Source organism: Hypanus sabinus, unplaced genomic scaffold (assembly GCF_030144855.1).
Source record: "Hypanus sabinus isolate sHypSab1 unplaced genomic scaffold, sHypSab1.hap1 scaffold_336, whole genome shotgun sequence".
Taxonomy (NCBI): Eukaryota; Metazoa; Chordata; class Chondrichthyes; order Myliobatiformes; family Dasyatidae; genus Hypanus; species Hypanus sabinus.
This window is the reverse complement of record NW_026781240.1, coordinates 1,536-24,587: the sequence shown is the minus strand read 5'-3', so window position 1 is coordinate 24,587 and position 23,052 is coordinate 1,536. Positions and strand designations below refer to the sequence as shown.

The following is a 23,052-nucleotide window of genomic DNA, read 5'->3' as shown; positions in this document are numbered from 1 at the left end:
CCCACGATGGTGCCGAGCAGAGGGATTCACCACATTGAAGGCAAACACCGGCAGACTGTTGCACTGCAAGCGGGGCCAATGGTCCGGGCAGAGTGACAATTATTTGGGCTTTGTCGAGATTGTACCCGGAATATGGTGTAAAATCCCGCTCCCCATACTAACACGGGTTATACAGACCAAAGAACAAACTGCCGGAGGAGCTCAGTGGGTCGGGCAGCATCTGTGGAGGGAAATGGACCGTCAACATTTCGGGCCGAGATCCTCCCTCTGGACTGAGTGTGGACGGGAAATAGTCAGAGAAAAGAGGTGAGGGGTGGGGATGGGGCAAGAGCCGGGAAGTGAGAGGTGGATCCAGGTGAGGGGGAGGTGGGAAGGCGGAAATAGTGACAGGGGTGGGTGGTGAGTGGTTGGGGCAACACGGGGCTGAAGAATATGGAAATTCCATAGAGGATTAACAAAGAGGTTAGAGAATATTTGTTATAGAGAGTGCAATGAAGATTCAACTGACTGATCCCTGGAGTGGTGGGGTCATCATATGAAGAAAGATCAAATGTGATAACCCTTTCATTTAGAGAATCGAGGACGGAGAGGTGAACATTGAAATGCACAACTTCGTTACCGGTTGAACTAGGGATCCCAGTCTCTGAAACAGGGGTGGGCTGCCCGGGACTGAGATGAGGGGAATTGTTTCCATTCCGAGGGTGGTGAATGTCTCGTTATGATGAGTTTATTTAATATTTTACCAAAAGAGCCACACAGCCCTACTACCAGCTCGATATTTCAAGAAACATATAAGTATCTGGGAAACGAGAGGACCTGCAGATGCTAGAAATGGAGAGAACTACACATAAAGTGCTGGAGGAGCTCAGCATGTCAAGCAGCATCTGTGGATGGGAATCAACATTCCTGGCCAAGACTCTTCTTTATGACTCGTTACCCACGTATCTGGAATATCAACAAGCAAAGACAATAGAAAGTAGTGTAAAATCCAGAAAACCTTTGACAAAATTTAGTTCATGGCTTCAAAAAAACCTGCCAAACAGAGCTCAATAGGTAACAAATACAACAAAGGCAATAAACACTTGCATCAATACCGAGATTGACTTTTTTAATGAAAATATCTTGGTCCCATTTCAATCAGTAAAATTTACAAAGACAAATAAGACCTGAGTAGACAACTTTAGAAAAGTCTATTTACACGAAGTCCCACTTAGATTAACGACTACCTTGGACAGAAGGAGGAACAGGAATAACACACAACACACAAAATCACACAACAGTCAGATAAAACCTAAATATATATTTTCATCAAAAATATTCAGCACTCCATGTGTGTATATGCAATCATGATAAGAAATACAGACCAGAAAGCTTTAATGAGAGGCCAACTCAGAACAATAAGTCATCACTCTGGAAGAAAACATTAACCAGTGGAATGAGTATGACCCTCCATGGGAGACATCCCAATGATCTGAGCAGACTGGATGGTGTGAAGGAAGCATCGAGCACCTGACTGAGAGTTGGAGATCCCTTCCCAGAATCAGCGGGGTTCCTTGCAGAAATGCAGGACAAGGTGTTTAAGAAAAAGAAAAAAAATCTGAAATACATGGAATTCAAGCAAACAAGACACTAAATGCAGAAAATGCCAAGAGACACCAGACACAATCCAACACATTCCAGGATCCTGCAGCAGTTTAACTCAGTCTGATTACTTATGCAGGTACAATCAAGTGGCAAATGTCATTCACCAAAATCTTGCTTTAAAATACAAATGGATGAATGACCACGGTAACTTCATTAAGGCACCATAAATTCAAGCCTGATTCAGTTAAGGACATAATCTCACAATTTATATGATAATCAATACATTATTAGAGATAGGATCATCTCAAATAACCATTCAGATATAATATTACAGGAAAAACAAGCAAGAATAACTCCCTCAATAGGTATAACCATTCTCAACACACACATGTGCCTCGACCAATGGGGCCTCTCACCACAGGCATTGTTCATCAGTCAGACAACAAAATTATTTTGTCTGCCAATTAACGTCCAAGTGTTGCTACTCTGTCATTCGTTGCCATGCCCCACTGTTGATTCCTTTCTCCTCATCATACGTTCTTACCAGAACCATCGTCCAGAGTCCCAAACTCTGCCCTGTGCAGACCAGCCTCTGGTTTCTGACCCTGCTCCTTTGAACATCCTACTTATGGTTTCCCATTCCAATTTAAGTCTTTAGAGGACAGTGGTGTTTTCAACAACCCTTTAGAAGCAGGGAAAATGAGTCATAATGTGGAAATAAGTTGTGATTAAGGAGGTTAACGAACAATGTCATTCTTCATCAGCCCAGAGATTAGAACTGCAGTCATCTCGACTTCTTCAGTCTGCAGAGAATTCAAGGGAAACAACAGGGGAGGATTTAAATGGACTGATGTGGAACAGATTCACTGGCCGGGTTCAGCAGGCCTGAGTACACCAGTTGTGTTATAAATTCACTAAGCACCAAAGACAGAGTTTATAATAGAACTGGTTTATTTGTCACAGATGCAGAATATTAAACTCCAGCCCCATTAAAGGTGAATGTGCAGCAGAAGAAACACCTCCCATGCCCAGTGACCAGGGTGCAGAACTGGGTGTGGTGAGCAGCAGCAATAATTGCAGAGTTCAGCACCAATAGTCGCTCTCGAAATTGCATTCAGCAACGGTGAAGGACAAATATCCAGCATGCAGCTCATTGAAACTATCTCCCCAATTTGAACCTGGTATTGTGTCACAAGTGTAACACACTGTAAGGTTTCACTGCTGATGTAACAGCCTCTCTGTAATGTTTCACTGCTGAGGTAATGGTTTCTCTGCAGCAGCAATGTTTAGGTTACGACTAGAGATAACAGGGTTTTGGAGTGTGGGACTATCCAATGAGAGAAATGTTCTTTCTTGTGAGTCTGGAAGAGAGATTTTCATGGCCTTTTGCTGGGGAGAGATGAGAAGACATGAATGGAGAGACTGGGCCCTTTTTCTTTTTTTTTTGTTTTCTTTACTAACCCTCTGGTCAAAGTAAGAATTATAAATCTTAATAGTTTAATCACATATTATGTACAATTTGTTACTTCAGGTGTCACACAGACGCAAACCTATAAAACTACCAGCAACAATTAAACACACTTGGAGTCTAGTTTTGCAGTTAACAAACAAAATTTTATTGGTAACTACTAATAATAGTGAACTTAAACCAGATAATCCAAGGGTTAGCAATGTTATGCATATATAGGTGTGAATACAGGTGTCCCCCGGTATCTAAAGCGAGAGTGTTCCTATGAAACCGTTTGTAAGCCGAAATGTCATGAAGTGAAGAAGCAATTACCATTAATCTAAATGGGAAAAGATTTTGGATGTTCCCAGACCCAAAGAAAACCCACCAAATCATACCAAATAGCACATAAAACCTAAAATAACACTAACCTATAGTAAAAGTAGGAATGATAAAGTAGAAATATTGTATGTACGGTGTAGTTTCACTGAAAATCGGGAAGATAGTGAACTGAAATTGATTTGGAGAGAAAAAAAATCGGCACGTGCACGCATGCGTACACAACTGCCGCACAAGGCTTCACGGTCACGGTAGTCTTTCTCGGGGTAAACTCACGTATAAAGCAGTCATCATCTTTATCATAAAAGTGAAAATCCTCTTTGGTTAGCAAAAACAGGTACTAACGAAGGTCTTTCATAACAGTGAGCTGTTGTAAAGCGAACATCCGAAAAACGGGAGTCACCTGTATATAAAATCCAAAACCAAGGTGGTAAACGACATTGTCTTACGATGATGTGGTAGATTCAATTTAGTTCACAAGATGGGGGGGGGGGGATAATAGACTTCTCTGTAAGAAGTCGCTTGCTTGTTCTGTGTTGGTAAAGGATCATTCTGACCTTGCTTAACCACACAGAACATAAACATTAGCTGGTCACCATAGCAACCCAGCACTTCTGCAGAAATCCAACAGCGTGTCCAAGGTCAGTCTCGGTTCTCTTTGCACTTTAAAGAGACAGTCCACAGAGAGTATGAACCCCAAGGGCAGATAACACAGGGGACACATTGCTCAGTATCCACCCAAATGAGATTCTTCAGTTTGGCCAGACTGGGGGCTATAACCCCCTCTGTTAAGCTGCCAGCACAACTGGAACCTACATAACATTAGATGACTGAGTGAATCGCTTCCTACATTCACAGCAGGTGAACGGCCTCTCCCCAGTGTGAACTCAATGATGCACACTGGTTGTTTTGGCTGAGAGAATTTCTTCCCAAAGTCCAAGCAGATTGGTCTCTACCCAGTGTGAAGGCGCTGGTGTGCCTTTAGGATGGATGACTGAGTGAATCCCTTCCCACATTCTGAGCAAGTGAACGGCTTCTCCCCAGTGTGAACTCGCCGATGTACCAGTAAGGTGGATGACTTAGTGAATCCCTTCCCACACTCTGAGCAATTGAACGGCCTCTCCCCAGTGTGAACTTGCTGATGTACCTTCAGTTGGGATGACGAAGTGAAACCCTTCCCACAGACTGAGCAAGTGAACGGCCTCTCACCAGTGTGAACTCGCTGATGTATCTGCAGATGGGATGATCGAGTGAATCCCTTCCCACAGTCTGAGCAGGTGAATGGTCTCTCACCGGTGTGAACTCGCTGATGTATCTTCAGTTGGGATAATGAAGGGAATCCCTTCCCACAGTCTGAGCAGGTGATTGGCCACTTTCCGGTATGAACTCGCTGATGTATCTTCAGATGGGATAACGAAGCAAATCCCTTCCCGCAGTCCGAGCAGGTGATTGCCCACTCTCCGGTGTGAACTCCCTGGTGTGCCTTCAGTTGAGATAACTGAGAGTATCCTTTCCCACAGTCCGAGCAGGTGAATGGCCTCTCCCCAGTGTGAACTCGCTGATGTACCTTCAGATGGGATGATGAAATGAATCCCTTCCCACAGTCTGAGCAGGTGAACGGCCTCTCTCCAGTGTGAACTCGCTGATGTACCTTCAGATGGGATGACGAAGTGAAACCCTTCCCACAGTCTGAGCAGGTGAACGGCCTCTCTCCAGTGTGAACTCGCTGATGTATCTTCAGATGGGATGACGAAGCGAATCCTATCCCGCAGTCCGAGCAGGTGATTGGCCACTCTCCAGTGTGAACTCGCTGATGTACCTGAAGTTGAGGTAACTCGGTGAATCCCTTCCCGCAGTCTGAGCAGGTGAACGGCCACTCTCCGGTGTGAACTGACCGGTGTTTCAGTAACTTATATGACGAAATGAATCCCATCCCGCAGTCCAAGCAGGTGAATGGCCTCTCCCCAGTGTGAACTTGCTGATGTTCCTTCAGTTGAGATGACTGAGCGAATCCCTTCCCACAGTCCAAGCAGGTGAATGGCCTCTCCCCAGTGTGAACTTGCTGATGTTCCTTCAGTTGAGATGTCTGAGCGAATCCCTTCCCACAGTCTGAGCAGGTGAATGGCCTCTCCCCAGTGTGAACTGACTGGTGTCTCAGTAACTTATATGTGGAAGTGAATCCTTTCCCACAGTCTGAGCAGGTGAACGGCCTCTCCCCGGTGTGAACTCGCTGGTGAGCCATTAGGACAGATGACCGAGTCAATCCTTCTCCACAGATTCCTCAGATGACCAGCCTCTGCCCAGTGTGAACTGACTGGTGTGTCCACAGGTGGGAAGACCGATTGAATCCCTTCTCACTCACAGAACAGGTGAATGGCCTTGCCCAGTGGGAACTTGCTGATGTACCTTCAGTTGAGATGACCAAGTGAATCCATTCCCACTGTCTGAGCAGGAGAATGGGCTCCCCCCATGTAAACTAACGGGCGTGCCAGTTGGTCAGATGATCGAGTGAATCCCTTCTCACAATCTGAGCAGGAAGGATGATCGAGTGAATCTCTTGCTCCACTTCTTAAATATCTGGACAGAGACAGCAAAACTAGCGTGTTGTGTTCGAGATTCCCGTAGGCAAATTCCTTGTCATTTTTAACCTGTAAAAAGATTTACAAAATCCATCAATGGGTGTAGGACAACATTTCAGATGAGATTCCTTGAGTTGTCAAGGTGTGAGCTGGCATCACACTGTTTCAGTGAAGTTTAACCCAAGTTGGAGAGAGAAATCACCTTTAACTGGGCACAGTGCTGATATCTGGAATGACCATCAATTCCCTGATGCTCTTCCTGTCTCTATAAGAATGGGGCATTTCTGCCATCTCCAATCTGTGACCTGGCTCAGTCTGACTCTCTCCATTGGTATTATTCCCTGTTCCCACTGAGCTGCATGGGTGCCTGGCCCCACAGTAACTGAAACAATCTCACACAAGTAGCCTGCAATCCGTTCCATGCACCCACAACTCTCAGTGTAAATAAAGTTACCCCTGACATCCCCTCCGTATCAACTTTCAAGCACCTTAAAACTATACCCCCTCACGTTAGCCATTTCAGCCCTGGGGAAAAAGCCTCTAGCTATCCACACGATCAGTGTCCCTCATCATCCTATACATCTGAAAAAGGCTCTAAACATAAACAAAGATATTATACATTTCTTTGAGGATTTGTTGGGAATAGACAACGTTATGACAGTATAGATAGGGTACAGGTAAGCAGCTTTTTCCACTGAGGATGGGTGCGATGACAACCATAGGTCATGGGTAAGCGGGGAAGTGAAAATTTAATAGGAACATTTGGAAAAGCTCTTTACTGAAATGGTCGTGAGAGCGTGCAGTGAGATGCCAGCACAAGTGGTGAATATGAGTTCAGTTTCACCATTTAAAAGAAGTTTGGATGGGAGCCTGGATGGTAGGGGTATGGTGGGCGATGGTCCCGCTGCAGTTAGTTGCATTAGACAGTTTAAATGTTTGTTTGGCATTGAATGGATTGGGCAAATAGCCTGTTTCCATACTGAACTTCTCCATGTTTCTGTGACAGAGAAGCTGGCTAAACTTGCTTGGAAGGGAAAGATAGGAGTGACAACGGAGCAACAATGGCTGGAGTTTCTGGGAGCAATTCAGGAGCTGAGTGATCGATACATCCCAAAGAAGTGGAAGCTTTGTAAAGCTTTGAAATGAGAAGCCAAAGCCAACATAAAAGCCAAAGAGAGGGCAAACAAAAGAGCAAAAACTATTGGAAGCTTTTAGAAACCAACAGAAGACGACTAAAAATAAGTCCGATGAGCTCGGGGGTGGAATTATGATACTGTTGTCATTAATGAGTCTTGGTAGCACCCAACAGTCTGAGGCATTTAGAGGAACAAAATATCGGGGGCCTCAATATCTCTTGAAAACCAAGGCTCCCTGCACCAGTTACCTTTCAGCATACGAACTCTACACTCCCAAAAATGTCTCTTCTGAAGGCCTCCCGCTTACCAAGTACTCCTTTGCCAGAAAACGGCCTATCCCAAACCACACTTGTCAGGTCCTTTTGACACCATCAAAACTGACCTTTTATCCCCTCTGTTCTGTTCCCCTAACTAACGAATCCCCTATCACCCGTTTGACTTTCCTCTGCCAGGTAATCCCTCCATCCCCAACAGTTTCTAAAGCGGCCCACCTGGCTGTTGTGTGGGATGGCAACAAGAGTACTCTGCGATGGCTATTTAACTTCATTTCCCTTCATGTCTCTCACCTAGTTTCCTGTCTCCTGCACCTTGGGTGTAACTCACCTCTCTTCATGTCATATCTATCACCCCCTCCAACTGCTGGATGATCCAAAATTCATCCATTTTCAGCTCCAACTCCTCAAAGTGCAGCTGGGTGCACATCTTGTAGGTGAGGGTGTCTGGGACACTGGAGTTCTCCACACCAATGTCCCCTCTAATTTGTAATCACCAGTGTGCACAGAAATCTTGTACTGTGCATTCTTTTACCCAGTGACGACATGTGCACTGCGAATTTTATATAGAGAGGTATTCATTTTAACAGCCAGCAAATCACTGTCTGTAAGAACTGTGATCTCCTCTAGGCTCGATCCAGTTCATCTGCCCTCTCACACCATGTCACAGGCCTGTAACGGGTAATGAAGGATTTTCTCTCCAGTGCTTTTGCACTTTGTCCATAAGTGGTTTGCTTGCTAAATTACGCTTTAAAAAGTCAGATTTCCAAATATCACTCCAATTCTTCCCTCTTGTAAACTCTCCAACAACTTTTGCATCACCACAATACACACAGGTATCACCAGTTTCTGTATTGTACATAAATATTTCCCCTGAAGTCTCCCCCAATGACTGACGGTGGTGAACTCAGTGAATGAAATCCCAATGAATATGAAGGGAAGGACAGTACTCTGTCTCACTGGAGTCTGGCACATTTGTGAGGTGAAAGCTACTTGTTGCCCAGGGCAAAGGTGTTTGATATCATTATCTTCCAGAGAGAATGGTACAAAACATGTCGTCACGGGTTGAAAAGTCCAGAACAAAAGGAGGTGGAACAAGCAACACACACAAAATGCTGGAGGAACTCAGCAGGCCGGGCAGCATCTACGGAAAAGAGTACTAATGCTGAGTTCCTCCGGCATTTTGTGTGTGTTGGTTGGATTTCCAGCCTCTGCAGATTTTCTCTTGTCAGGGATCGGAGGTAGAACAAAGGCGAATTTCTCAACTGGTGATATAAAAGATTTTGTTCCCTTTCTCCGAGTTCCTGATCCTTGCATTTAGATAGCTGGAGCTCAGCTCTGTCTGAGAGATCCATCGGTTCCCATTCACTCAGCGGCCGGAAGCTCCCCGGGGCCCGTGTACGGATCGTGAGGCTGAGAGAGAGGGAAGAGGGCAGGACTGTCCCGGGATTGCGGACTGTGATGTCCGGATTTCACAGGAATCGTTCTGAAGTCGGTGTTTCAGAGAAAAACACGGAGAATCACTCTTACCTCCATCCGACGTTTTCAAGGCCTTCAGTGTACTGTGCGCATGCGTGATATTCGGGGACGTCCTCAGCCTGACGCCTGCGCATTTCATCGGTGCCTCAACGACGGCGAAATTTTAAACTCATGGCCCTATGGGTAATCACGGTGCCATTAAAGATTTGTGCAGGTACCGGTTCAAGGTCCATACCTTATTTTTTCGTGTGCATCGAAAAATCTGCAGCTGTTTTACCGCAGAAAGCGGCTCCCATAAGCAATATACTCAATATCAATGCCTATCGAATGCCAAAGTAAAATGCAGTTATAAAACACAGGAGATTCTGCAGTTGCTTGGAATACAGAGACGCACACACACAAAATGCTGGAGGAACTCTGCAGTTCAAGCAGCAACTAAGCAGCGGAGTACACAGGCTAGGCATGCTGAAAGGGCTCGGTGTAAACGTTGTCTTTTTATTCCTCTTCACAATTGCTGCCTGACTGTTGATTTCCACCAGTATTTTGCAGAAATTAACCACCTTTTTTTTTCGATCAACCAGTTTCCAAATGCTTCTAATCTTTCTTTTGTAGCCACATCCAGCTGGTCTGATTCCTCCTCCTCGTAAACTCTAGACCCCAACTCTCTTTGCAGCCCCAAAGCCTGACTCAATCTGGCAACTCTTTGGTTTCTGACTCTGCACCATCGAAGATTCACTCGCTAGACAGCTGTCAGACTTTAGAGGTGTATTGTGTTACGAGACTGCAGGTTCGTTTACTGCGAGTGCGTTTTTAGTGCCTGATTGAGTTCTTTGACGTAAAACACAAAGGGTGAGGGGGCGGGAGAGGGAGAGGGGGAGGGGAGGGGGGAGGGAGAGAGGGAGGGGAGGGGGAACGGGGAGGGGGAGAGATGGGCGACGGTCGAGAACGTCACAACCACAGTGAGCTCATCGTCTTATTCACCCCGGAGACAATCATTCAGGTGTATAAGATGATAAGAGGCATTGGTCCTGTGGATAGCCAGAGGCTTTTTCCCAGTAGGAAAATGGCTAACACGAGGGGGAATAGGTTTAAGCTGCTTGGAAGTAGGTACAGAGGAGATATCAGAGCAATGTTTTTTAAGCAAAGAGTGGTGTGTGTGTGGAATGCACTGCCAGCGACGGTGGTAGAGGCGGATACAATAGGGTCTCTTAAGGGACTCTTGGATAGGTACATGGAGCTTAGGAAAATAGATTTCTGTGATTCTATGAAATTCGAGGGAAATCTTCTATTCCACGGAGTGGTGACTAGTTGCAACCTGTCACCTCAGGGAGAGTGAGAGGGGAACGGCAGGGGTAGATTTTGATATACGGATATGGAACAGAAACATGGGCAGGAACCAGATGGGCCGAGTGGCCTTTCTAGTTGACATTGTGAGTGTGGTAGAGACAGTAAGTACCTGAAACACGGGATTTTATACAAAACTGTTTTAACTTTCACAGATCCACAATATTAAACACCAGTCTAGTTTAAGACTGACATCAGCAGAACAGACTCCTCCAATGCTCAGTGACCAGGGTTCAGTCCTGGGTGCGATGAGCAGCCGCAAGAACTGCAGAATCTGACAGTAACAGTCCCTCATGAACCTGCAGCTGCCTTCAGTCACCGTGATGGTTAGACTTTTAACACAGAGGTGATTTGAACTTCCTCCCTGATGTAGGAGGGTTCAGACCGAAGATGTAGGGGAGAAAGAAAACAAAAAGATAATAAAGTTGCGTGCACCGTTAGGGATAAGCAGAGAGGAAGAGGTGGAGAGTTTCTTAAATGCATCTATTTTAATGCTCGAGCATTGTCAGATAGGTGGATTAGCTTAGAGCATGGATTGAGACATGGAAATATGATGTAGCTATTAGTGAAACATGGTTGCAAGACAGGTGTAATTGGCAACTAAATATCCCTAGATTTCGTTGTTTAAGGTGTGAAAGAATCGGAGGGGCAAGAGGGTGAGGCATTGTATTGCTTGTCCGAGAAAATATTACAGTGGTGTTTTGACAGGACGGATTAGAGGGCCCGTCTAGGGAGACTACTTGGGTGGAATTGAGGAATGGGAAAGGTGTAGTAACACTTATAGGGGTGTATTATAGACCACATAATGGGGAGCGAGAATTGGAGGAGCAAATCTGTAAGGAGATAGCAGATATTTGTAGTAAGCACAAGGTTGTGATTGTGGCTGATTTTAATTTTCCACACATAGACAGGGAAGCCCATACTGTAAAAGGGATGGATGGTTTCGAGTTTGTAAAATGTGTGCAGGATAGGTTTTTGCAGCAATACATGGAGGTACCAACTAGAGAAGTGGCAGTGTTGGATCTCCTGCTGGGAATGAGATAGCTCAGGTGACGGAGGTATGTGTTGGGGAGCACTTCGGGTCCAGTGATCACAATACCATTAGTTTCAATATATTTATGGAGAAGGATAGGACTGGACCTAGGGTTGAGATTTTTGATTGGAGAAAGGCTAACTTTGATGAGATGCGAAAAGATTTAGGAGTGGATTGGGACAATTAGTTTATGGGAAGGATATAACAAAGAAATGGAGTTCATTTAAAGGTGAAATTTTAAGGGTACAGAATCTTTATGCTCCTATTAGGTTGAAAGGTTAGAAGTTCGAGAGAGCCATGATTTTCAAGAGATATTGTAAACATGGTTCGGAAAAAGAGAGAGATCTATAATATAGGCAGCATGGAGCAAATGAGGTGCTCAAGGAATATAAAGAATGTAAAAAGAATCTTAAGAAAGAAATTAGAAAAGCTAAAAGAGGATATGAGGCTGCTTTGGCAAGTAAGGTGAAAATGAATCCAGAGGGTTTCTACAGTTATATTAATAGCAAAACGATAGTGAGGGATAGAATTGGTCCCTTAGAGAATCAGCGTTGACAGCTATGGGGGAGATTTTGAAAAATGATTTTCATTGGTATTCACTAAGGAGAAGGTTATTGAATTGTGAAAGGTAAGAGAAACAAGTACGGTAGTTATGGAAACTCTGATAATTAAAGAAGAGGAGGTACAGGAGCTTTTAAGGAATATAAAAGTGGACAAGTCTCTGGTTCCTGATAGGATATTCCCTAGAACCTTGAGGGAAGTTAGTGTAGAAATAGCAGGAGCTCTAACGGAAATATTTCAAATGTCATTAGAACCGGAGATGGTGCCGGAAGATTGGCGAATTGCTCATGTTGTTCCATTGTTTAAAAAGGGTTCTAAGAGTAAACCTAGCAATGATGGGCCTGTAAGTTTGATGTCAGTGGTGGGTAAATTAATGGAAAATACTCTTAGATATGATATATAATTATCTGATTAGACAGGGTCTGATTAAGAACAGTCAACATGGATTTGTGCATGAAAGATCATGTTTGACAAGCCGCATTGAACTTTTTGAAGTGGTTACTAGGAAAGTTGACGAGGGTAAAGCAGTGGATGTTGTCTATAGGGACTTCAGTAAGTCCTTTGACAAGATTCCACACGGAAGGAAGTTAGGAAGGTTCAATCATTAGGTATTAATATTGAAGTAGTAAAATGGATTCAACAGTGGCTGGATGGGAGATGCCAGAGAGTACTGGTGGATAACTGTTTGTCAGGTTAGAGGCCAGTGACTAGTGTTGTGCCTCAGTGATCAGTACTGGGTCCAGTGTTGTTTGTCATATACATTAATGATCTGGATGATGGGGTGGTAAATTGGATTAGTAAGTAAGCAGATGATACAAAGATGGGTGGCGTTGTGGATAATGAAGTAGGTTTTCAAAGCTTGTAGAGAGATTTAAGCCAGTTAGAAGAGTGGACAAAAAGATGGCAGATGGAGGTTAATGTTGTTAAGAGTGAGGCGCTACATTTTGGTAGGTCTAATCAAAATAGGATATATATGGTAAATGGTAGGGCACTGAGGAATGCAACAGAACAGAGTGATCAAGGAATAATGGTGCATTGTTCCCTGAAGGTGGAATCTCATGTGGATAGGGTGGTGAAGAAAGCTTTTGGTATGCTGGCCTTTACAAATCAGAGCAGTGAGTATAGGAGTTGGGATGTAATGTTAAAATTATACAAGGCATTGTTCAGGCCAAATATGAATTGTGTGCAGTTCTGTTCATCGCATTATAGGAAAGATTTCAATATAATTGAGAGAGTACGGAAAAGAGTTACTAGAATGTTACCTGGGTTTCAACACCTAAGTTACAGAAAAAGGTTGAACAAGTTAGGTCTTTATTCTTTGGAGTATAGAAGGTTGAGGGGGGACTCAATAGAGGTATTTAAAATTTAGATGGGGATAGATGGATTTGATGTGGATAGGCTTTTTCCATTGAGAGTAGGGGAGATTGAAACACGAGGACTTGAGTTGAGAGTTAGGGGGAAAAAGTTTAGGGGTAACACGAGTGGGAACTTCTTTACTCAGAGAGTGGTAGTTGTGTGGAGGAGCTTCTAGTAGAAGTGGTAGAAGCAGGTTCGATATTTAAAAAAAAATGTATAGGTATATCGACAGGAAAGGAATGGAGGGTTATGGGCTGAGTGCAGGTTGGTGGGACTAGATGAGAGTAAGCTTTCAGCATGGACTAGAAGGACTGAGAAGGCCTGTTTCCGTGCTGTAATTGTTATATGGTTATATAATAACCATCTAGAAATTATATTACGGGATAAACAAGCAGGACTAATTCCCTCAATAGATATAACCATTCCCAACACCCACATTTCCCTCGACCAATGGAGCACCTCACAACAGGTATTGCTTGTGTCATCAGTCAGACAACCGAATTATTTTCTGTCAATCAGCTTCGACATGTCCCTACTCTGTTATTCGTTTCCACTCCCTGCTGCTGATTCCCTTCTCATGATCCGTTCTTACCCCAACCATTTCCCGGAGCCCCACACTCTGCCCTGTGCAGACCTGCCTCTGGTTTCTGACCCTGCTCCGTTGAACATCCAACAGATGGTTTCCCATTCTGCTTTCAGTCTTTAGAGGACAGTGGTGTTCTCTAACAACACTTTAAAAGCAGGGAAAATGACCCATAATGTGGAAATGAGCCCTAAATAAGGAGGTTAACTCCCAATGTCATTCTTCCTGAGCCCAGAGATTAGAAGGACAAAGGACACCTGAGACAGAACTGCAGTCAGCTCGACTTCTTCAGTCTGCAGAGAATTCAAGGGAAACCTCTTCACCCACAGAGTGATGACTGCTTGGAACCCATCCCACAGGGAGAGCAAGAGGGGAAGAACAGGGGAGGATTTAAAAGGACTGTTGTGTAGTTGAAACTCTGGCAAGGTCCAGGCGGCCTGAGTTGACTCTCTACTGTACACGAGGTGTGTTATAAATTCACTAAGTACCAAAGACAGAGTTTAAAATAGAACTGATTTATTTGCACATATCCAGAATATTAAACTCCAGTCCCATTAAAGGTGAATATGCAGCAGAAGAAACTCCTCCCATGCCCAGTGACCAGGGTGCAGAACTGGGTGTGGTGAGCAGCAGCAATAATTGCAGAGTTCAGCACCGACAGTCACTCTCGAAGTTGCATTCAGCAACAGTGAGGGACACACATCCAGTGAATGGTCTCTCCTGTGTGAACTCAATGATGCACATTTGGTTGATTTGGTTGAGAGAATCTCTTCCCAAAGTCCGAGCAGGTGTCTGGAGTCTCCCTGGTGTGAACTGAGTAGTGTGCTCGCAGGTGGGATGACTGAGTGAATCCTTTTCCACAGTCTGAGCAGATGAATGGCCTCTCCCCAGTGTGAACTCGCTGATGTACCTTAAGTTTATATGACGAAGTGAATCCTTTCCCACAGTCTGAGCAGGTGAATGCCTTCTCCCCAGTGTGAACTGACCGGTGTGCTTGTAGGGTAGCAAACCGTGTGAACGCCTTCCCACAGTCTAAGCAGGTGAACGACCTCTCCCCAGTGTGAACTTGCTGATGTGCTTGTAGGTGGGATGACTGAGTGAATCCTTTCCCACAGTCTGAGCAGGTGAACGGCCTCTCACCAGTGTGAACTCGCTGATGTACCTTAAGTTGAGATGACGAAGTGAATCTTTTCCCACATTCTGAGCAGGTGAACGGCCTCTCACCAGTGTGTACTAACTGATGTCTCAGTAGGTGAGATGACAACGCGAATCCCTTCCCACAGTCTGAGCAGGTGAACGGCCTCTCCCCAGTGTGAACTCGCTGATGTAGCTTTAGATTAGATGACGAAGTGAATCCTTTCCCACAGTCTGAGCAGGTGAATGGCCTCTCCCCAGTGTGAACTCGCTGATGTATCTTAAGTTGGAATGATGAAGTGCATTCTTTCCCACAGTCTGAGCAGGTGAACGGTTGCTCCCCAGTGTGAACTCGCTGATGCACTTTAAGGTTAGATGATGAACTGAATCCTTTCCCACAGTCTGAGCAGATGAACGGCTTCTCCCCAGTGTGAGCTCGTTGATGTACCTTAAGTTCAGATGACGAAGTGAATGTTTTCCTGCAGTCAGAGCAGGAGAACGGCCTCTCACCAGTGTGAACTGACTGATGTCTCAGTAGGTGAGCTGACAACGTGAATCCCTTCCCACAGTCCGAGCAGGTGAACGGCCTCTCCCCAGTGTGAACTCGCTGGTGAGCCATTAGATCAGATGACTGACTGAATCCTTCCCCGCAAATTCAATGTGCAGTGATTGGTGTATCCAACAGGCAGGAAGACCGTCTCAATCCATTCTCACCCACAGAACAGGTGAATGGCCTTGCCCATGGTGATCCAGCTGATGTACCTTCAGTTGAAATGACCGACTGAATCCATTCCCACAATCTGAGCAGATAAATGGATTCCCTCCGTGTAAATTGACAGCATGCCAGTCAGTCAGATGATCGATGAATCACTCCCCACAGTCCGAATAGGAATAATGATTGAGTGAATCACTCCCCACAGTCTGAGTAGGAATGATGATCGAGTGAATCACTCCCTACAGTCTGAGTAGGAATGATGATCGAGTGAATCACTCCCCACAGTCTGAGTAGGAATGATGATCAAGTGAATCACTCCCCATAGTCTGAGTAGGAATGATGATCGAGTGAATCACTCCCCACAGTCTGAGTAGGAATGATGATGGAGTGAATCACTCTCCACAGTCTGAGTAGGAATGATGATCGAGTGAATCACTCCCCACAGTCTGAGTAGGAATGATGATCGAGTGAATCACTCCCCACAGTCTGAGTAGGAATGAAGATCGAGTGAATCACTCCCCACAGTCTGAGTAGGAATGATGATCGAGTGAATCCCTTGTTCCACTTCTTAAATATCTGGACATAGACAAAAAACCAGCGTGCTGTGTTCGACCTCCCCGTAGATAATATCCTTGTCGTTTTTAACCTGAAAAAGATTTATAGTACATCAATGGGTGAAGGACAATATTTCAGACGAGATTACTTGAGTTGTCAAGGTGTGATCTGGCATCACACTGTTACAGTGAGGTTCAACCCAAGTTGGAGAGAGAAATCATCTTCTAACTGGGCACAGTGCAGCTATCTGGAATGACCATCAAACTCTCTGATGATCTTCCTGTCTCTATAAGAATGGGGCATTTCTGCCGTCACCAATCTGTGACCTGGCTCAGTTTGACTCTCTCCATTGGTATTATTCTGTTCCCACTGAGCTGCAAGAGTGCCTGTCCGCAAAGTAACTGAACACTCTCACACAAATACCCTTTGTTGACGTGCAGCTGGGATTTTCTTTTATCTACTGTCAATGTAAAGTGCCACAGTTTTGAAGCCATGTAAACGTTTCCTGCCCAGATGAATGGTTGGTCCGCACAGCTGTTAAAAGGAATTAAAAGAATAATCATATTATTTCAGGTTCTTGTCACTGTCATAGAAAAGCACAACACAGAATTAGGCCCTTTGGCCCATCTGGTTTGTGTTGAACTATTTAAACTGTCTGCTCCTGTACCCCTGCCATCCAGGTACCTATACAACTCTCTTAGAAGTTGAAACTGACCTCGCATGGACCAGCAGGGTTTTCAGCTCATTCCACACCCGGAAGACCGTCAGTGGAAGAAGTTTCTCCTCATGTTCCCCTTAACATTTCACCTTTCACCCTTAACCCATGGCCTCTGGTTGTAGTCCCACCCAATCTCAGTGGAAAAAGCCAGCTTGCATTTACCCCATCTATAACCCTCATGATTTTGGTATGCCTCCATCAAATCTCCCCTCAATCTTCTACATTCCAAGGAATTCCAATTTTGGGGGATATTAACATGCGAGAGGATTGGGAAAGTCAGGTCAGCACTGGATCTCAAGAGAGAGAATTTGTAGAATGTCTCCGAGACTGATTTTTAGAACAGCTTATTGTTGAGCCCACTCGGGGATCAGCTGTATTGGATTGGGTATTGCGTGATGAAACAGAGGTAATTAGAGAGATGGAAGTGAAGGAACCCTTGAGAGGCTGTGATCACAACATGACTGAGTTCCTGTGAAATTTGCGAAAGAGAAGCTGAAATCCGATGTGTCGGTATTTCAGTGGAGTAAAGGAAATTACAGTGGCATGAGAGAGGAACTGGCCAAGGTTGACTGGAAAGGGACACTAGCAGGAAGGACGGCAGAGCAGCAGTGGCTGGAGTTATGTGAGAAGTGAGGAAGGTGCAGGACAGATATATTCCAAAGAAGAAGAAATTTTCGAATGGAAAAAGGATGCAACCGTGGCTGACAAGAGAAGTCAAAGCCAAAGTTAAAGTAAAGCAGAGGGCATAGAAGGAAGCAAAAATTAGTGGGAAGAAAGGGGATTGTGAAGTTTTTAAAAGCTTACAGAAGGAAACTAAGCAGGTCATTAAGAGGGAAACAATGAACAATGAAAGGAAGCTAGCAAATAATATCAAAGATGATACTAAAAGCCTTCTCAAGTATATAAAGAGTAAAAGGCAGGTGTGAATAGATATAGGACTGATAAAAAATGATGTTGGCAAATTGTAATGGGAGATAAGGAGATGGCAGAGGAACTGAACGAGTATTATGCATCAGTCTTCACTGAGGAATACATCAGAAATATACCGGACATTCAAGGATGTCAGGGAAGAGAAATATGCACAGTCACAATTACGACAGAGGAAGTACTCAGGAAGCTGAATAGTCTAAGGGTAGATAAATCTGCTGGACCAGATGGAATGCACCCTTGTGTTTTGATGGAGGTAGCGGTGGAGATTGCGGAGGCATTGGCAATGATCTTTCAAAAGTCAATAGACTCTGGCATGGTTCCGGAGGACTGGAAGACTGCAAATGTCACACTGCTACTTAAGAAAGGGGCAAGGAAGCAAAAAGGAAATTATAGACCTGTTATCTTGACATCGGTGGTTGGGAAGTTGCTGGAGTCGATTGCCAAGGATGAGGTTACGGAGTACCTGGAGGCATATGACAAGATAGGCAGAACTCAGCATGGTTTCCTTAAAGGAAAATCCTGCCTTACAAACCTAGTGTAATTTTTTGAGGGAATCACAAGTAGGCTAGACAAGGGAGATGCAGTGGATGTTGTGTATTTGGATTTTCAGAAGGCCTTTGACAAGGTGCCACACATGAGGCTGCTAAACAAGATAAGAGTCCATGGAATTACAGTAAAGTTACATACGTGGATAGAGCGTTGGTTGATTGGCGGGAAACAGAGAGTGGGAATAAAGGCATCCCCATTGAGTCCTGACGAAGGGTCTCAGCTCGAAACGTCGTCAGTGCTTCTCCTTATAGATGCTGCTTGGCTCCACCAGCATTTTGTGTGTGTTGTTTTATAAAGGCATCCCATGCTGGTTGGCTGCCGGTTACCAGTGGTATTCCACAGGGGTCCGTGTTGGGGCCGTTTCTTTTTATGTTGTATATCCATGATTTGGATTATGGAATAGATGGCTTTGTGGCTAAGTTTGCTGATGATACAAAGATAGGTGGAGGGGCCCATCATGCTGAGGAAACAGAGAGTCTGCAGAGAGACTTGAATAGATTGGGGGAATGGGCAAAGAAGTGGCAATTGAATTACAATCTCGGAAAGTGTATGGTCATGCACTTTGGTAGAAGAAATAAACGGGCAGACTATTATTTAAATGGAGAGAGAATTCAAAGTTCTGAAATGCAATGGGACTTGGGAGTCCTCGTGCAGGATACTCTTAAGGTTAACCTCCAGGTTGAGTCGGTGGTGAAGAAGGCAAATGCAACATTGGCATTCATTTCTAGAGGAATAGAGTATAAGAGCAGGGATGTGATGTTGAGGCTCTATAAGGCACTGGTAAGACATCACTTGGAATACTGTGTGCAGTTTTGGGCTCCTTATTTTTGAAACGATGTGCTGACATTGGAGAGTGTTCAGAGAAGATTCACTGGAATGATTCTGGGAATGAGCGGGTTAACATATGAGGAACGTTTGACTGCTCTTGGACTGTACTCCTTGGAGTTTAGAAGAATGAGGGGGGACCTCATAGAAACATTTTGAATGTTGAAAGGCACGGACAGTGTGGATGTGGCAAAGTTGTTTCCCATGGTGGGCGAGTCTAGTACGAGAGGACGTGACTTGAAGATTGCAGGGCGCCCATTCAGAACGGAGATGCAAAAAAAAAATTTTTAGCCAGAGGGTGGTGAATCTATGGAATTTGTTGCCACGGGCAGCAGTGCTGGTCAAGTCATTGGGTGTATTTAAGGCAGAGATTGATAGGAATCTGAGTAGTCAGGGCATCAAAGGTTATGGTGAGACAGCGGGGGAATGGGACTCAAGGGGAGATTGATCAGCTCATGTTGAAATGGCGGAGCAGACTCAATGTACTGAATCGTCGACTGCTGCTCCTTTGTCTTATGGTGAATCCTGTGTATGCACCCTGGAAGCCTCAAGAAATGATCATGATCATAAATCAGGCCCCAGATAGAAAAGAAAAACCAGCACAGTTTGTTCAGTATGTCCAGAGTACTACACAAATGTTCAACACAACCCTGCAAGATTTATTCGGTCTCTCCTGCATGATTCTCTCAGCTGATGAAGGGCAGAAATGGAAGGCAGAATTGAGATACCAAACCTATCAGGAGTTACAGGCGGGAAACCATAATGAGAATGAACAGACCAACCAGATCATTCAAGCCTTGGAAAGGGCTCTCCAGCAACCTGTAAACATCACTAATGTACCTGAATGCAAACCTAAGCCTGGGGAATTTGGACCAGACTATTGAGAGTGATTTGTGGCCTGCTACGGCACCTTCGCAGGAGACCAAGCCTTTAATGATGGGAATCTGTCCCCCCTGTTCAATGCCCTACTGCTCCAATGCTTACCAACTAAGTTAGCCAACATGATTAAAACAAATAATATGGACTGGCCTGGGAATGACCAAAATCGAATGCGACGAGCTTTGACATATCATTAGGACCCAACTTCCGAATCCCGATCAACCCCGAAGGGAACTAATATTAAAGGTGAATATGCTCAGCGGGAAGGACGCGAACGGGCTATATCTGAGGAACAGAAATGGGAGCAAAAACTGGCCAAGGGGCAGGTGGGGACAACAACCCGTTTAGAAACTGACAAGAAGATCCTTTCAACCATGAGTGCCAACCCTCAGGAAGAGCCCAATGTAATATTGCAAGTTGCTGGAAATCCAGTTCCGTTTATGATTGATATGAGGGCAACCACAACCACTCTCGATCAGGAAATAGTATCGGAAAAGGGATTCCAGCTATCAGACGCTACAATCACTCTGTCTGGGTTCGAAGGCACAGAACGTACGTATTCACGTACCCAGCCACTGCAGGTGGAATTCCAGGATAACCAGTGTGAGGTTTCATTTACAGTCACCACCAGTCGGGGGTGTAATCTCGTAGGGAGAGACGTGCTCTGTCCGTTGGAAGTCAAGATTCTATGCACAGACAAAGCTGCCTGGTTTAGAGAGTATGGAGTATGATCAGAGATTAAGGGAGCTAGGGCTTTACTCTCTGGAGAGGAGGAAGATAGAAGGAGACATCATAGAGGTATACAAGATATTAAGAGGAATAGATAGACTGGACAGTAAGAGGCTTCCGAGGGGCACCACAGCTCAATAAAAGAGGTTGTGGCTTTTAGGTAAGGGGTGGGAGTTTCAAGGGGGATATTAGAGGAAGGTTTTTCACTCAGAGAGTGGTTGGTGCGTGGAATGCACTGCCTGAGTCAGTGGTGGATGCAGATACACTAGTGAAATTTAAGAGAATACTAGACAGGTATATGGAGGAATTTAAGGTGGAGGGTGATATGGGAGGCAGGGTTTGAGGGTCAGCACAACATTGTTCTATGTACTTCTGGTTGGGTGGCGATGATCACAGGTTTACGTAAATCGAAGGTCGGTGCAGTTGGAAAGGGCCAGGACTGAGCCAGACGGCTGCATAGTCTGGGCCGGGAGTATAGGTTCAGATAGTTCTGGTCCCCCAACCTGTGAGAGTGGATGTCAGTGATGTGGATCTGTTTACGTGTGTGGGTGCGGAGTAAATGGTGGGAAAGGTTGTGGGTCTACTGGCGGGGTGGAAGGAGGTTGGAGATGTGGGTTATCAGACACAGTCTGACCCGGGAGGATGGGTCCTAGGGCAGATTATGTTGTAAGCAAGGGAGGATCTCGTCCGGGAACAGCTCGATGGTGGGAAGCAGATGGTGATGACGGGAGGCTGTTTATTGGAGTCAAGGCCCGTGCCTCCTGGAGCTCCCCAGGGTGACACCCATTGCTACTTGTCATCTATGTCAATAATCTGGTTGAGAATGTACAGGGTATGGGTAGTGAGTTTGCAGCAAGTAATTGTAAACAATTACTTCTTTTTGCAAGATAGTAAATATGAACAACCCCCTTTCTCTCTCCACACTCAGAACTGACCAAAAGCTACTTCAGAAGATGAAAGTTCTTCAAATGAGCAAACACTGAGGGAATGTGAGTGACTTTAAAGAGCTGGGACACTGACAGTACATTACCAGACCTGGAGCGATTGCAACTGGGTCTGATAGATATAACTGACAGTTCTGGGCACATTCAGTCTCACCTCAACTATTCCCTACCTTCCTTTGTACAGGTATGTAAAGTCTAATGGACCAGTGTTTGAGTAAATGAGACTCACCAAACTTTCTCCTGACTGAATCACTGGAATCTCCGAGTCAGATGGGTCCTCTCCAGTTTATGCTCTCAGTCCTCGGGCTGGTTCACTTGTTGCTGTTCCCTCGTCTTCAGTCGTGGTTTTTCTTCCAATAAATCTCTCACTGCAGGTCTAACTTTAACATGGAAGATAATGAATCACGTTATCCATACAAAGGAGAACAAAACACTTCTTTTCACTGAAACCTAAACATTGAAGACAAATATAATGATCTCAGTGAACAGATCGGTAACTGTCCCAGACACATCACAGAACCTGATACGGGATAGGAAGGAGTCATCGTTCAGTCTTGGTCAGATATAAGATGCAGGAACAGAATTAGGGGATTCGATCCATCGAGTCTGCTCCACCACTCAACCATGACTGAGATTTATTCCAACACCATATTCCTGCCTTCCTCCTGTAACCCTGAAGCTACTTAGCAATCATGAATATAGTAATCTCTGCCATAAATATACCCAAATGACAGCCTCAAACCAACCTCTGTGGCAACAAATTCCACAGATCAGCCATCTTTTGGCTGAAGAAATTTTTCTCATCTCAGTTTTAAAGGGAAGCATCTTTATTCTAAGACAGTGCTGTCAGATCACAGACTCTCCGTCTAATGGAAACATCCACTCCATGTCAAGTCAAGTCAAGTCAACTTTTTATGTCATTTCGACCATAACTGCTGGTACAGTACATAGTAAAAATGAGACGAAGTTTTTCAGGACCATGGTGTTAATTACAAAAACTAGACTGAACTACGTAATAAAAAAAACACAGAGAAAGCTACACTAGACTACAGACCTACACTGGACAGCATAAAGTGCACAAAAACAGTACTCGCATTACAATAAATAATAAACAGGACAGTAGGGCAAGGTGTCAGTCCAGGCTTCGGGTACTGAGGAGTCTGATAGCTTGGGGGGAAGAAACTGTTACATAGTCTGGTCGAAAGAGCCCGAGTGCTTCGGAGCCTTTTCCCAGATGGCAGGAGGGAGAAGAGATTGTGTGACGGGTGCATGGTGTCCTTCATAATGCTGCTTCCTTTGCGGATGCAGCGTGTAGTGTAAATGTCCGTGATGGTGGGAAGAGAGACCCTGATGATCTTCTC

At 44.8% G+C, this 23,052-nt stretch overlaps 3 protein-coding genes across 5 annotated transcripts in view; all 3 read right to left on the bottom strand.

Annotated features, from left to right (window-relative positions):
- Nucleotides 1-9,466, bottom strand: part of LOC132388497 (zinc finger protein 229-like) — a 142,483-nt gene extending 133,017 nt beyond the window's left edge. The window contains exon 1 of the mRNA XM_059960857.1: nucleotides 9,397-9,466. The gene's annotated coding sequence lies outside the window, so the exon portion shown is untranslated. The remainder of the gene's footprint in view (nucleotides 1-9,396) is intronic.
- On the bottom strand, nucleotides 1,286-8,951 carry LOC132388496 (zinc finger protein 229-like). 2 transcript variants are annotated; one of them, XM_059960850.1, is made up of 3 exons: nucleotides 8,888-8,951; nucleotides 4,518-6,018; nucleotides 1,286-1,552 (listed from the first exon to the last, which is right to left on the bottom strand). In XM_059960850.1, exons 2-3 carry the CDS (start codon nucleotides 5,610-5,612, stop codon nucleotides 1,541-1,543), a joined length of 1,107 nt encoding a protein of 368 aa, XP_059816833.1. In that variant the 5' UTR covers nucleotides 5,613-6,018; nucleotides 8,888-8,951; the 3' UTR covers nucleotides 1,286-1,540. The 2 variants fall into 2 exon arrangements, with proteins under 2 accessions (XP_059816833.1, XP_059816832.1); XM_059960849.1 differs by lacking the exon at nucleotides 1,286-1,552 and having other exon boundaries at nucleotides 3,766-6,018.
- A 4,760-nt stretch (nucleotides 9,467-14,226) lies between the features above and the next one.
- On the bottom strand, nucleotides 14,227-22,104 carry LOC132388491 (gastrula zinc finger protein xLCGF3.1-like). Of its 2 annotated transcripts, XM_059960837.1 has the most exons (4): nucleotides 21,921-22,104; nucleotides 18,161-18,228; nucleotides 16,541-16,651; nucleotides 14,227-16,208 (listed from the first exon to the last, which is right to left on the bottom strand). In XM_059960837.1, exon 4 carries the CDS (start codon nucleotides 15,464-15,466, stop codon nucleotides 14,444-14,446), a length of 1,023 nt encoding a protein of 340 aa, XP_059816820.1. In that variant the 5' UTR covers nucleotides 15,467-16,208; nucleotides 16,541-16,651; nucleotides 18,161-18,228; nucleotides 21,921-22,104; the 3' UTR covers nucleotides 14,227-14,443. The 2 variants fall into 2 exon arrangements, with proteins under 2 accessions (XP_059816820.1, XP_059816822.1); XM_059960839.1 differs by lacking the exons at nucleotides 16,541-16,651; nucleotides 18,161-18,228 and having other exon boundaries at nucleotides 21,921-21,936.
- Between the last annotated feature and the right edge of the window lie 948 nt (nucleotides 22,105-23,052).

Excerpts from the sequence above, each read along its gene's own strand:
- LOC132388491 (XM_059960837.1), bottom strand. The coding sequence starts at position 15,466 with ATGGCTCACCAGCGAGTTCACACTGGGGAGAGGCCGTTCACCTGCTCG.
- LOC132388496 (XM_059960849.1), bottom strand. The coding sequence starts at position 5,612 with ATGGCTCACCAGCGAGTTCACACCGGGGAGAGGCCGTTCACCTGCTCA.